The sequence below is a fragment of the Ranitomeya variabilis genome, chromosome 7 (genome assembly GCF_051348905.1).
Source record: "Ranitomeya variabilis isolate aRanVar5 chromosome 7, aRanVar5.hap1, whole genome shotgun sequence".
NCBI classification, from domain to species: domain Eukaryota; kingdom Metazoa; phylum Chordata; class Amphibia; order Anura; family Dendrobatidae; genus Ranitomeya; species Ranitomeya variabilis.
In genome coordinates, this window is record NC_135238.1 from 78,510,219 (window position 1) to 78,525,809 (window position 15,591).

General features: G+C 40.3%; 1 protein-coding gene across 3 annotated transcripts in view; it reads left to right on the forward strand.

Annotated features, from left to right (window-relative positions):
• Nucleotides 1-15,591, forward strand: part of RHBDF1 (rhomboid 5 homolog 1) — a 270,222-nt gene that overhangs the window by 247,754 nt on the left and 6,877 nt on the right. For all 3 annotated transcript variants that reach the window (XM_077275324.1, XM_077275323.1, XM_077275325.1), the window contains 6 exons: nucleotides 6,184-6,345; nucleotides 9,558-9,661; nucleotides 10,287-10,350; nucleotides 11,342-11,436; nucleotides 13,094-13,169; nucleotides 14,887-14,987. In XM_077275324.1, coding sequence (XP_077131439.1) covers nucleotides 6,184-6,345; nucleotides 9,558-9,661; nucleotides 10,287-10,350; nucleotides 11,342-11,436; nucleotides 13,094-13,169; nucleotides 14,887-14,987 — 602 coding nt within the window. The remainder of the gene's footprint in view (nucleotides 1-6,183; nucleotides 6,346-9,557; nucleotides 9,662-10,286; nucleotides 10,351-11,341; nucleotides 11,437-13,093; nucleotides 13,170-14,886; nucleotides 14,988-15,591) is intronic.

Below are 15,591 nucleotides of genomic sequence, written 5' to 3' on the forward strand. Positions count from 1 at the left end.
TAAAATGGATTAGGGTACTGTGTCCTGTGTTCAGCTGCAGCTTATCTCATCTGTTATTTTCCTATGAGTCACTTGAATTCTATTCTTCACATTCTTAAGTTCTTTAAAAGTTTTGCATATCTTAATCTGTCATGCCTGAAATGTTTGTTTTATATTGCCAGTAAGGCTTAACCATTTCATGACTTGATCTACCTTCAAACATTTTCTATCTTTAAAATATAGCAATATAGGCAAAAAAATAAGAACTGTACATGCGTGTTGAAAACTTTCTTGTCTCTTCATGTAATGGCAAATCAGTACTTGGTTAGTTCTCCAACTTCCTTGCCATTTCCCTTCAAAAGCTGTACAAGTGTACCTAGAAGAATTTATGCTGTTGTGAAGACAATGGGCGGTCACACCAAATACTGATTTGATTTAGATTTCTCTTTTGTTCGTTCACTTTGCATTTTATTAATTGTTAAAAATAAACTATTAACACTACCATTTTTAAAGAATTCTTACCTTTGCTTTTTTCCCCACACCTGCCTAAAACTTTTGCACAGTACTGTATATATTGTATTATCCTCCTAGTGATATGTTTGCTCTAGGGCAGTGCTCCCCAACTCCGTTCCTCAAGAGCCACTAACAGGTCACGTATTGAGGATTTTCTTTAGTATTGCACAGCTAATGTAATTCTTGCCATTCCAGGTACTGCAATTATCACCTGTGCAATACTAAGGAAATCCTGAAAACATGACCTGATGGTGGCTCTTGAGGATCGGAGTTGGGGAACACTGCTCTAGGGCAAGGATACCCATTGCTGTTTTGTTGCTGCTCTATGCTGCAGTTTTCTGGAAAAAAAGCTACAAAGCTATGATATTCTTACTAGAGTTTGCAGCCATCGGATCAGAACCCTGCAAACCTCTTAGAACAATACTATCTAGTTACTCCTACTATACTAAAAGTACAGAAAACTGTTCTCTTGCATGTTATTGCAGCTCAACATAGAAATGCCAGAGTATTAAGAGACATATCTGTATTACAAAATGTAGGCATTGGACTTTGATAACTGAGATCGTCTATTTCAGGTGTTAGTAGAAGAATTTTATTTGTAATTCTTTTTGACTGTAGAAGGTATATACGTATATATACTATAAGGTCCAGATCTATTTGGACAGTGACTGAATCTTCATGATTTGCGCTCTGCATGACACTTTTTTTTATTTAAGAGGAAACAACTGAGATGCACGTATAGTATGAACTTTCAGGTTTAATTACAGGGGTTGAACAAAAATATCCTGTGAAATGTTTAGGAAGTGCAACCATTTTTCTAAAAAGTCTCCATATTTCAGGGGCTCAAAAGTAATTGTAGAAATTAACTTTGCCAGAAATAAAATGTTCATTTTTAATACTTTGTAGAAAATCGTTTGAAGGCAATGACTGCCTGAAGTCTGGGAGCTATGTCCATCATCAAATGTTGTGTTTCATCCTTTGTGATGCTTTGCCAGGCTTTTACTGCAGCCAACTTCAGTTGTTGCCTATGTTTCTGTCTTAAGTTTTGTCTTAACCTCTTAGTGGCAGAGCTAATTTTGACCCTAATGTCCAGACCAGATTTTTTAAATCTGACCACTGTCACTTTCTGTGGTAATGACTCCGTAACGCTTCAACGGATCCCACTGATTCTGATATTGTTTTCTCGTGACATATTGTACTTCATGTTAGTGTAAAATTTTCACAATTTTTTTTTTTTTTGCCCTTAAATCAGATAGTTATACCACACAAAATAATGAATAAATTACATTTCCCACATGTCTACTTTACATCAGCACAATTTTTGAAACATAATTTATTTTTGCTAGTTTGGAAGTTAGAAGGATTAAAAGTTGACCAACAATTTCTCAATTTTCCAACAAAATTTACAAAACAATTTTTTTTTAGGGACCACATCACATTTGAAGTAACTTTGAGGGGTCTGTATGACAGAAAATACCCCGAAGGGACACCATTCTAAAAACTACACCCCTCAAAACCGCATTCAAGAAGTTTATTAACACAGGTTCTTCACAGGAATTATTAGAATGTGGATGGAAAAGAATGAGCATTTTGTATTTCTTCACAAAAATTTTGCTTTAGCCCCAAATTTTTTACGTTCACAAGGATAACAGGAGAAAATGGACCTTAAAATTTGTTGTGCAATTTCTCCTGAGTGTGCCGATACCCCATATGTAGGAGAAAATTACATATGGACATATGTCAGGGCTCGGAAGGGAAGGAACACAATTTGACTTTTTGAATGCAAAAATGGCTGGATTCGACAGAGGACGTCATGTCGCGTTTTGGAGAGTCCCTGATGTGCCTAAACAGTGGAAACCTCACACAAGTGACCCCATTTTGGAAACTACACCCCTCAAGGATTTTATCTGGGGGTATAGTGAGGATTTTTAGCCTAAAGGTAATACACAGAATTTGATGACATTAGGTCATCATATTGAATAAATCGTCATTAGTGTTGAACGCAGTGCTCCCTACTCGAGTTTGCATCTGGGTGCTCGGGTATGCACCAAGTATCACTGGTGCTCGAGCGACCCCGATGCAAGCTCGAGTAGCGAGAACTTGTCATCATGTCTTAATTTTTTTTTTATTAACTTTAAAAAGAAAACTTAGCCCAACCCCAACCCTAGTCTAACCTCAACCCTAACTTTAGCCTAACCTCAACCCTAACCCCATTCCTAATGGCAAAGAATGAAATAAATACAAATTATAAAATAAAAAATGTAATTTGACTAAAAGGATGACACAGGGGTATGACATACTAATTACTGTCTTTTGATCACTGTGATAAGGTCTACCACAGTGACCAAGAGAAAGCAATAGAAAAAATCCCCGCTGTAGCCGGGTGCTGGCTGGCAGATCTTGGCGGGTGCACTGCACTTGCGCTTGCCATTTTTTTTGGGGGGGAAGAGTTAGCGGAGGGCCAGGGATGCAGCAGGAGGGATTGGAGGATGGTGGGGGTACCGGGGTTGGACTTGAGAACCTCATTTCTCTCTCTTCATACATGTATATCATGTCAGAAGAGAGAGAAATTATTTTTATACATGATTGTCGTTGGTCATTGAATAACGGCAATCACGTTATCGGGGACCGGAAAAAGCAGCACTGATCGCGTGCTCCAGGGTCTCCCCTACCCATGGTAGCTGAAACCCCGGAGAATTTTCAAAGCTGGGGGGGGTTTATGCCCTTATTCCCAATTGCCATTTTAAAATGGCAATGAGGGAATAAGGCCCTTAACGACCATAGTTTTAATGCTTACAAGTCGCCGTTAAGGGGTTACACATGTGAAATGCATGCTTGCTGGGGTTGAGATCTGGTGATTGTCTCGGCCATTGCAGAATATTCCACTACTTTGCCTTAAAAAAAATCCTGAGTTGCTTTCAAAGTATGTTTTGGATCATCGTCCATCTGTAATTTTAAGCTCTGTCCAATGAACCTTGTATTTGGTTGAATATGAGCAGGAAGTATAGCCCTGAACACTTCTGAATTCATGCGACTGCTGCTGCCTTTAGTCACGTTATTGATAAACACTAGTGACCCAGTGCTATTGGAAGCCATGCTTACCCTTGAAATTACACTGCCTCCATCATGTTTTACAGAGGATATGGTGTGCTTTGGATCATGAGCCGTTCCAAGCCTTCTTCATACTTTCTTCTTCCCATCATTTTGGTACTTTAGTTTCATCTGTGTACAGAATTGGGCTGGCTTTTAGGCAAAGTCTAAACTGGACGTTCTATTTTTTATTTTTAGGGCTGATTAATGGTTTGCACCTTGTGGTGAACCCTCTGTATTTGCTCTCATGAAGTCTTCTCTTTATGGTAGCCTTTGATACTGAAACACCTACTTCTTGATGAGTATACCTTACTTAGGTGGTTGTTGTGGAAGAGTTTGTTGTGGAAGAGTTTCTCTTCACCATGGATACAATACTGCAATCATCCACCACTGTTGTCTTCCGTGTACGTCCAGCCCTTTTTGAATTCCCCAACTCACCAGTGATCTTTTTTTGCAGAATGTACAAAACTGTTGATTTGGCCACTTTTAACATTTCTGTTATCTCTGTTATGGGTTTCTTATTTTTGTTTAGTCTAATAATGGACTCTTTCACTTCAATTGATTGCTCCTTTAATCACATGTTGTGGGTTCACAGCAAGAGTTTCCAAATGCAAGTGCCACACCTGTAATCCGCTCCAGATCTTTTACCTGCTTTATTGATGATGGATTAACAAGGGAACAGCCCATATAGCTCATTAAAGAGCTTTTGAGATAGTTATCCAATTACTTTTGGTCTCTTTAAAAAGAGGCAGCTACATATTAAAGAGCTGTAATTCCTAAACCCTTACTCCAATTAAGAGGTGAATATTCTCAAGTTTCAGCTGGGAATCTGCACTTTAAGCCCATATTGATTGTATAACTATATCTTGAATATATTTTGGTTAACAGCTAAAATACCAAAACTTGTCATTGCCCAAATATTTCTGGACCTAACTGTATATTTAATATGCAGTAAATATTGATTACGGTATTTTACTTTATCTTAGTTTGTTCACGATAGATGTGTGACAAGCCAACAATAATCATTCTGGTAACAGCATAATGAAATGCATAAGAAAAAACTTCTAGTTGCTCCACTGACTAATAATTTGTTGCGAATTTTTACATAATGTTTTTGCAGCTACTTTTCCTTTAAGAATTTACTTCAGGCATGAGTTCTTGAAGATAATGGCTCTGTCTGAAATTAAGCAAATATTGGGTCATCGTATCTTACATGGGCAGCAATTTTACTCGGAAATAAGCATTAGATGTGTAATATCCTCCTATTTTGAAGACTAGAGATGACGAGTAAGAGGCAGTCTTGTCTTGTTCATCTTATTGATGTTGTCTTGCTGCCTAAAGCATTGAGCTTCTCTGTGTCCAAGGACTGAGTTTTTTTTATGCAAGTTAGTTCTTTTAATGGTACCGTTACACTAAACGACTTACCAACGATCACGACCAGCGATACGACCTTGCCGTGATCGTTGGAAAGTCGTTGTGTGGTCGCTGGGGAGCTGTCACACAGACAGCTCTCTCCAGCGACCAACGATCAGGGGAACAACTTCGGCATCGTTGAAACTGTCTTCATCGATGCCGAAGTCCTCCTGCAGCACCCGGGTAACCAGGGTAAACATCGGGTTACTAAGTGCAGGGCCGCGCTTAGTAACCCGATATTTACCCTGGTTACCGTTGTAAAAGTAAAAAAAAACCACTACGTACTCACCTTCTGATGTCTGTCTTGTCCCCCGGCGTCCACAGGGTTAAAACTGCTTTCGGCAGGAGCGCTGCTAATGCACGCGCTGCTGCCGAGAGCTTCCCTGCACTGAATGTGTCAGCTGCGCCGGCAGTAACAGCGGTGACGTCACCGCTGTGCTCTGCTTTACGGCCGGCCGGGCGCTGACACATTCAGTGCAGGGAAGCCGCCGGCGGGGGACGTGACAGACATCAGAAGGTGAGTATGTAGTGTTTTTTTTTTTACTTTTACAATGGTAACCAGGGTAAATATCGGGTTACTAAGCGTGGCCCTGCGCTTAGTAACCCGATATTTACCCTGGTTACAAGTGAACACATCGCTGGATCGGTGTCACACACACCGATCCAGCGATGACAGCGGGTGATCTAGCGACCAAATAAAGTTCTGGACTTCTAGCTCCGACCAGCGATATCACAGCCGGATCCAGATCGCTGCTGCGTGTCAAACACAATGAGATCGCTAACCAGGACACTGCAACATCACGGATCGTCGTCGTTCTCGCTGCAAAGTCGCTTAGTGTGAAGGTACCTTTAGTCTGTGAGTCTTCATTTTACTTTTTTTTTTTTTAACATCAGTACTTTTTTTGTTTGCATTTGTCATTTTGCAAATACACTTGGAACATTTACTATTGTGCCAATAGGTTCTGGGATTCCTTGTGCCATGTTGTGATGGCCATATAGGATGTAATGTATCAGCTGTCAATATTCACAAGGGGCAGATGATCTTCCTTATGAGAAAAAGCGACTGAGAATGGTAAAATGGAAAGGGATTTTCTGTTAAAAAGAAAGCTATTCTAGGAAGAAATTAAAATATATCAAATATATTGTATGAATAACCTTTCCTTGTTTGTGATTTGTAAATTCTTCCAGGAAGATTTAATACATCTTGGAGCAAAATTTTCACCATGCATGAGACAAGATCAGCAAGTGTACAATTTAATTCAGATGAAAAGAGAGAAAGAAAGGCACTCCGCGTGTTGTGTGAGAAATGACAAATCTGGGTGTATTCAGACTTCAGAAGAGGAGTGTTCGGTATGAAATTGTATTTAAGAATTACACTGCCATGTTCACTGTTAGGATATTAATGTGTAATGTACAAATGAGTTATACTATCTAAATATAAAACTATGTGGGTACTTGATTTCCTGCTAAATTATTATTATTAATAATAATAATAATAATAATAATAATAATAATTCTTGTTTTCTAGGACTTTGGCAATAGGTTATAGGTAGTGATGAGCAAGCGTACTCGTTGCTCGGGTGACCTCCGAGTATTTGTTATTGCTCAGAGATTTACATCATCGCCTCAGTTGCATGATTTACGGCTTCCAGATACGCTGAATACATGTGAGGAATACCTGTTTGTTAGGGAATTCCCACATGTATTCAGCGTATCTGGAAGCCGTAAATCATGCAACTGAGGCGATGAAAACTACCGTATTTTTCGGACTATAAGACACACCGGAGTATAGGACGCACCCAGGTTTTAGAGGTGGAAAATATGAAAAAAAATATTTGAGTCAAAAAAATATGGTAAAACATTTAATAACATACTATTATATGTGTTGTTATTATATATAATTGTATGTTATTATGTTGGAAGCTGCGGGTAGAAGATGGTGCTGCGGGACCAGTGTGGTGTAAAGTATTATATGAAGGCGCTGGAGGGTGAGTATAAGAATGGGGGCACAGGGCTTATATTTAAAGCACTACTCCAGCACTGAAAAATAATACTGGAGTGATGCCTTAAGAACCCCTTGGGGAACTATAAGTCCCAGCCTGTCCTGCAGATCCTATGACATGCTGGGAGTTATAGTTCACCACAGGAGTGGTGGAGTGCTTTATTGTGTGTTGTATTCACTAACCTTTAAAGTATTTCTTAGTTGTTAAGGCTGTGAGCAACCCATGACCGCACAGAGTCCTCCCTCTTGTTGCCTTTCCACTGCACAGGTCATAAGAGGAATCCTGCAGATTCTAGTGTGGTGTCTGAAGGACCTGTGATGACATCAGAAGAGGGAGGGCTCTGTGCTGTCATGTGAGGCTCCCGCCCACCCACTTCATGACATCACACAGGTCCTTATGCCTCAGCATCCAGCACAGCCCAGGCAGGTATGCAGCGATCTTGTCCCCTCTGGCCCCTGCTGCTGCCTCCTCCACCAGACACACAGATCTCCCCAGCTGCTGCAGGAATCCAGCGCAGGGGAAACCATGTGTGTTCCTGTTTAAGTGAATGAGTATTCATTTGCTGCTCCCCGCTCACTGCTCAGCGCTGACAGGTGGTCGGGGAAGCGGCTAATGAATATTCACTGCACTTTAATCATCGGGATCACATGGTTTCCCCAGTGCTGCAGCCAGGCAGCTGGGACATTTTTCTGCCTCCTGTAAGTGGGATCACAGTGCATCCCACTCGCCGCTGCCCCCTCCCCACGTTACATCCAGACCATAGGACGCACCCACGCTTTCCTCCCAAATTTGAAGGAAAAAAAGTGCGTCTTATGGTCCGAAAAATACGGTATATGCTTTTTTCTTGCCATAATACAAAATCTAACAGTCTATTCAGTAGGACTATCAGCTGTGTATCCACCAGACTTCTGCACAACACAACTGATGGTCCCAACACCATTTATAAGACAAGAAATCCCACTTATTAAACCTGACAGTGCACACCTGTGAAGTGAAAACCATTCCCGGTGACTACCTCTTGAAGCTCATCAAGAGAATGCCAAGAGTGTGCTAAGCAGTCATCAAAGCAAAAGGTGGCTACTTTGAAGAACCTAGAATATAAGATATATTTTCAGTTGTTGCACACTTTTTTGTTAAGTATATAATTCCACGTGTTAATTCATAGTTTTGATGCCTTCAGTGTGAATGTACAATTTTCATAGTCATGAAAATACAGGAAAATCTTTAAATGAGAAGGTGTGTCCAAATTTCTGGTCTGTACTGTATATTTGCATTTATGAAATTATGTATGTGTACTTGAATTTATGTACACCGGAATTCTAGGGTGAAAGCTTTCATGAATCGAAACCATAGTATTAATAATAATAATAATAATAATCTTTATTTTTATATAGCACTAACATATTACGCAGCACTTTGCACACATTATCATCGCTGTCCCCGATGGGGCTCACAATCTAAATTCCCTATCAGTATGCCTTTGGAATGTGGGAGGAAACCTACGCAAATACGAAGAGAACATACAAACTCTTTGCAGATGTTGTCCAAGGTGGGATTAGAACCCAGGACTCCAGCGCTGCAAGGCTGCTGTGCTAACCACTACGCCACCGTGCTGCCAATAGTATTGAATAGAAATGATGAAAAAATGGAAATAAAATTTTCAGAACATCAATTTATTTAGTATTGCGTATGAGCCCCATGGGCAGAAATACAGGCACTTACAATCCCTGACATACGATCAATGCATTGCCTAATAGTTGTATGACAAATATTCTGCTATGCCGAATGCAATTGACCATGCAAATCATCAAGATCCACTGCTGGCAGATCACTTTGCAATTGCTGATCAAAGTTGTCCTAGATGTCCATAGATGCTGTAGGCCATAGTAGCACAATTAATTCATACAAGTTGCTCATAGTAGCACACAGTCACAACATGCAACCTGGCATAGTTGTATTGAAAATTGGCTTTTGGGACACTTTCCAGCCTCATCATCAAGGGCTCTTTATGGTATTGCTCAAATTGCTTCCAGCCAAACAAAGGTGCAACCATGACAAAAACGGGACTAATCCCTGTTGAGGATAAACTTCCATTACAGCCTCCATTTCCATCTTAAAATGCATCATAATAGCCTTTGAGAGTGGTGGCATAAGGTCACTGTAATACCTGTAGCTGGACTTCTGGTTCAAAGCTCAAAGCCGTGCAGACGCCTTGCAATGGATTGTGTAATCACTGTTGGACGCTGTAGACTTGGTATGTTAAGTCCAATCACAGGTCTACAAAAAATATTTGTTGTAATCATCGCAGGTGAAAAATGCGGTAACTTTCTTCTGATGGACAAGATTTGTTGGGCCCCTTTGCAACTTTAGCTAAACAGCTTTCATGGTAATTTGCATTCCCATTAAATGGGGCATGCTTTCTTTCCCCAAAGTAGGCTAATACCACAGAAATGCTTACAATGTTTTAGGTTGACTTTGTGTGATTTTTTGGGTAACATGTCAGAAAATTAGTAGCTCCATCAATTTTCATGCTTTGATTATTTTGCTCATGTTTTTCAGTCCACTCTTGCTGTGTGGGTAAAGTGGCCATATCATTCAAGCACCCCTCTGCTAGCAAACAAAAGTGAAAGACATTATGGATCGGTATGTCGCCAGGACCCCAGGTATGAGGCTGGATCACTGCCTATGCGAATCTAGACTAAACTCTGTTGTAACCCGACAACTCACAATGTACCATTTTTACATATACACTGTGGCACTCCTTCATGTGCACATTTCTTATCTTGCTTTGCAGTTGAGTATACATGGAGACATACCTATATTTGTAATTATCCATTGTTTTCCATTGCAAACATAAGATGAAACTAAATGAGTTTGTATATTATCACTCATTCACAGGAAAGGTGATTATTCTCTGATCAGTAGGGGCCCTGCCACTTCAAACCCCTGAGCGAGCGATCACTAGAACAAGTGTCCTGAACCTCCTTTTCTATTTACTGTAGTTATGTATTGAGGAGAAATGGGGAGTTCAGAGTGGTGATGGGGGGTCTCAGCAGATAGTAATCAGATATTTATCACCTATCCACAAATGTTAGTTGTTCTTTAATTGGCAGACATATCCAACTATAGAGTTGCCTATGTTTGAATACAGACAGCTATGCATTTTGCCAAAAATAAAATTGCATACCTCACTTGCATTGCCTAATTTCGGGTTGAATTGATGTGGGAAAGGCTTTGTAATTCCTTCATTTTTTCATATTATACATAAATGATAAATTTGTTTTGTAGGTTTTGTGCTGAACCGGCTTCTGTTCCTCCTCATGAGTGGCCAGACGACATCACAAAGTGGCCGGTAGGTATTTGTCTATTTCTTAAAATCTGTTTGTGTGCCGGACATGGACATCAGCTGTGGTTCCAATGAGTATGCTTGCAGAAGGCATCTCCATGGCAAGAATACTAGCCATGCTGATCTCATGGGCACTTCTCTGTGCCTGTACAATCTGTAGCAGGGTGGTGTCTTTAGTAGACAGTGGCATCCATGCTGTTAAGGGGAGGAACTGTGGAACAAGTGTTCCCTGCCAATTATACCTGTAAGGCACCACTCCAGCATATTTTTCAGCACTGCAGTCGTGTTACTAATCTAAGGTCCTTGACCCTAGTATTATGCTTACCCATGAATATCTTCACATTCTATCAGCGCCGCTCCGTTCGATCATCCGCAGTCTGTGACCTGCCAGATTGCTCCAGTGTTTGCTGGGCGAGCTGGAGGTCACTTTTCAATGTAAGTCTATTAGAGCCTCGTTACTTCTGACTTCAGTAAATCAGTCAGAAGTTGAGGTCACAAGATGTTTCTGTGGAACCGGAGGGGCGACAATAAAAGATGAATATGGCAGATGGTAATTATAAGACTAGGGTCAAGGACCTGAGATTACTAGCACTGGAAAATCACTTCATGGAAAGTCAGTGTCTTCAAAATAACTGGTGGTTCACGGCAAGAACATAGACTCCCCACCATTGTTGTCTAAACAGTACATCACCAGATGCCTTTAGGTGAATTGCATCTTCTTCCCAGTATAATGTAGTTGTGGCAAAACAGTGAGCTATGACAGCTTGACTTTATTTTTCTATCAACTAACTGTGTTATATATGTAAAATAATATAATGAAGTTAAAACAAAAATATATGAAAATATTTGTATTGTTAAAATATTTATTTAGGCTACCAATACACGCTCTTTACATTACAGTGTGGGAATACTTATTTGGTTTATTTGTAAGTTGGTTTAATAATAATTTAAAAACATTCTCGTGAGTAGTAAATATTTGTATAATTGTTGTTTGCAGGTCTGTACAAACAGCACAAATGGAAGCTATCCTAACCATCTTCACATGAATTGTGAAATAACAGGCAGGCCCTGCTGTATTGGAACAAAGGGAAAGTAAGCATGTTATTGTATTAAGCGTACCAGTTAGTCAGAAAGAACATGTACATGGTAGGCTAACCGTACACAGCCGGAGGGAATAATTGGGTTGTAAGTAGGGATGAGCGAGTGTACTCGTTTATCGGGTGATCTCCGAGTATTTATGACTGTTCGGAGATTTAGTTTTCCTTGCCTCAGCTACATGATTTTCAGCTGCTAGACAGCTTGATTACATGTGGGGATTCCCTAGCAACCAGGCAACCCCCACATGTACTCAGGCTGGCTAGCAGCCGTAAATCATGCAGCTGCGTCAACAAAAACTAAATCTCCGAGCAGTTACAAATATTCGGCGACGATCCGAGCAACGAGTACACTCGCTCATCACTAGTTGTAAGGCATTAGGCATTATGGCGTAGGCAGTGTTCACACAAGCAATGCAATTTTGGGTCAAACAGGTGTAGTTTTATTGCTTTCCACAGGTTACCCAGCAACAAAACAACAAAATCATAAATGTAAATCCCTATCCTTGTCCAGGCGTTAACTAAACAGAATGGACCACGGCTACTCATACACGGCTGAGCTAGCCCCAGCTTGTTCAAACAAAGCAGCTATTGTCCATAGCAACTTCTGATACTTGCAGTTCTCTGCACACGGCCTGTGCATTTAATCATGATCACATATGTCAGTGCAGGCTCACCTGAACAGATTACAGTCCTTTCTCTAGGAGAACACTTCATACACAGAAGAGGCCTGGACCCAGTCTCTGTATCCCATTCAGCCTGAGCTCCAGCAGCTTTGAGCTCCAAACTGAAGTGTTCAACTCCAGGCACCGTTCACACTGAACAAGCTGCAGCTTCCACATGGTCCTCTGTAGCCTTCACAAACAGACTGCTTAGCGCAGTCTCCATTCGGAGAGAGACTCCACCATCTCTCTCAGCTACAGTTCACATTTTAGCTGATCACTCACCAGCAGCACACTGGACTCTGCTCCATCCATCAGACTGACACTTCCTCTCCTGGTTCTTAGCAAAACCCTACAGGTGTATCCAATCAAGACTCTTTCCAACTATGCTACATAATATATGAGAGATATATCTATGTAACAATGAAAAACAGCAGCACAGTCCGAAGTTCCAAGTAATAAATTTTTTTATTTTTTTCTGACAAAGAAAAATGGTCAAAATTAAAAAACAAACAAACAGTGCTTTCAGACCTTAAATAATGTAAAGAAAACAAGTTCATAATCATTTAGAAACAATAATACTAATGTTTTAACTCGGGAAGAGTTCAGAAATCAATATTTTGTGGAATAACCATGATTTTTAATCACAGCTTTCATGCGTCTTGGCATGCTTTCCACCAGTCTTTCACACTGCTTCTGGCACAAAAATGTAAGCAGTGCTTCTTTGTTTGAATGGCTTTTGACTATCCATCATCATCTTGATTACATTCCAGAGGTTTTCAATGGGGTTCAGGTCTGGAGATTGGGCTGGCCGTGACAGAGTTTTGATGTGGTGGTCTCTTAATTTTTGCCAGAGCTGTATATATATATATGTAATTTGTCAGATATGTTATCATTTTAGCCCCGTCATGATTTTGCTGTAAAATTTACACTAATGGAAACCGATAAAACACTCTATAACTCAACATCAATAATTGTTTCCTGTTTCTCCAGCTGTAAAATAACTTCAAGGGAATACTGTGACTTCATGAAAGGATATTTCCATGAAGAAGCAACTTTGTGTTCACAGGTGAGATTTATTTTTAAGTAGGTTTTTACTGACCTATTAAATATACGTGTATTCTCATGTAACTTACCATAATGTACAATGCTGCTTCATTAATCATTTAACTTTTATTTATATTGACACATTATTGTCAGTTTATCAATCTATGAGCATGTATAGTGTGCGAACACCAATCAGCTACAAAAATAAAGGGGCTGTACAGTACAAATATGTTCTGTGAGCCCCATTCTGTGTTTATGCATCTTAGCAAAATACTCTGTTATTAATTTCCCTTGTTTTTAATGGGAATCTGTCAGTGCAGTACCCCCCAAACTGCTTATGTGGGCACGTGTTTCCTACAAACCTTAAGGGGGATCTGTTCCTCCACTTAAGCAATCCTTACTGAAAAATTGCTGTTTTATTTAAAATGCAAATGAGGCTGAAGTGCTCTGAGCATGATCGGAGCACCTCCTGAGCCTCTGCCCCCCTGCCCCAGAATTATTCCCAACTTAGTGCCATTTTCTTCTGCTTGACTGACAGCTCATTAGCTTGACTACAAAGCCAGTGATCTGTGTGCCCATGATCACCATTATCTGCATGTTATATTGTGGGAATGCCTTCTCAATTTTGATAAGGGGTTAAACATACCTTAAGGCCATGTGCACACGTTCAGTATTTTTCGCATTTTTTGCTAAAAAAACGTGATTAAAAACGCGGAAAAAAACGCTTACATATGCCTCCTATTATTTACAGTGTATTCCGCATTTCTTGTGCAAATGTTGCATTTTTTTCCGCGAAAAAATCGCATCACACGGAAAAAAAAGCAACATGTTCATTAAATTTGCGGAATTGCGGGGATTCCGCACAACTAGGAATGCATTGATTTGCTTACTTTCCGCATGTGGCTATGCCCACCATGCGGGAAGTAAGCAGATCATGTGCGGTTGGTACCCAGGGTGGAGGAGAGGAGACTCTCCTCCACGGACTGGGCACCATATAATTGGTAAAAAAAAAAGAATTAAAATAAAAAATAGTCATATACTCACCCTCTGATGGCCCCCGGAGTCTTCCCGCCTCTCTGGTGCACGCTGCCGCTTCCATTCCTATAGATGGTATGCGTGAAGGACCTGCGATGACGTCGCGGTCTTGTGATTGGTCGCATGACCGCTCATGTGACCGCTCACGTGACCGCGACGTCATCGAAGGTCCTGCACACACACACCATCTATAGGAACGGACGCCGCTGAGGAGATCGGCTGTCTGCAGGTGAGTATAACCATTTTTTTAATTATTTTTAAACATTCTATCTTTTACTATTGATGAAGCATAGGCAGCATCTATAGTAAAAAGTTGGTCACACTTGTCAAACACTATGTTTGACAAGTGTGACCAACCTGTCAGTCAGTTTTCCAAGCGATGCTACAGATCGCTTGGAAAACTTTAGCATTCTGCAAGCTAATTTCGCTTGCAAAATGCTAAAAAAAACCGCGAAAAAACGATGTCGACTAAGTGCAATTATCTAATTTACTATTATTTTTGTCTAGTCTTAATGTGAAGTCTCAGCTTTCTTAAAAAGCAAGATAAATGGATTTAAGCCAGTGTGCATAAGGTGCAACCATACATTTCATTCCATATAGAAATATCTCTGATTGCACTATTTGCTAATGTGATATTTTCCACTGCAGTTCCAAGGGAATCTGATTTATTGGATAATTTGATGAAATGTCCATATTATTTTTAGGTCCACTGCATGGATGATGTTTGTGGTCTGCTACCATTCCTGAACCCAGAAGTTCCAGATCAGTTTTATAGGCTATGGCTTTCTCTGTTCTTACATGCTGGGTATGTAATATTATATATTGACTTTTTCAACCATAGTATGAAAAAATATTATGTATTGTACTTTGTTAAAGAGGACCTTGTAAAATTCTTAAGCTCCCCTGATTCTCCTCCTATTTTTTTCTTTTACACTGCGTCATTCCATTGCAGAGATATTCACATTTGTTTCTTCTGGAGCACATTGTGATGCTAGTCACTTCTCACAGCCAAGCCTTGAGATATCAGAATAGTGAAGCAGTACAAGGTCAGGAGAGTATGTCAAAAACAGAAGGAAGAGACAAAAAGCGTAGTCAGGTAATGTACCGAGATCAGAATACCAGGAGGATAGTGGATTAGAGCAGAAGGAGTTAAACAGACAGATGATCAGAACGAGGTCCAAGGTCATGCAACAAAAGATCAACATACAGAACTCAAGGCACAGAAGAAACAAACCACATGTAGCTGAATGTTCGTCTGGCAGAGATCTGGGAGAAACAACTCAATTAAGTATCATGGCAATCACCTGGGATAATGAACATTTGGAGACTGCCAGCACCTCCCAGTCTGATTGGATAGTTGAGCTGTTGTCAATCAACACACTGACAGCTCAGCATGCCCCTGTACCAGA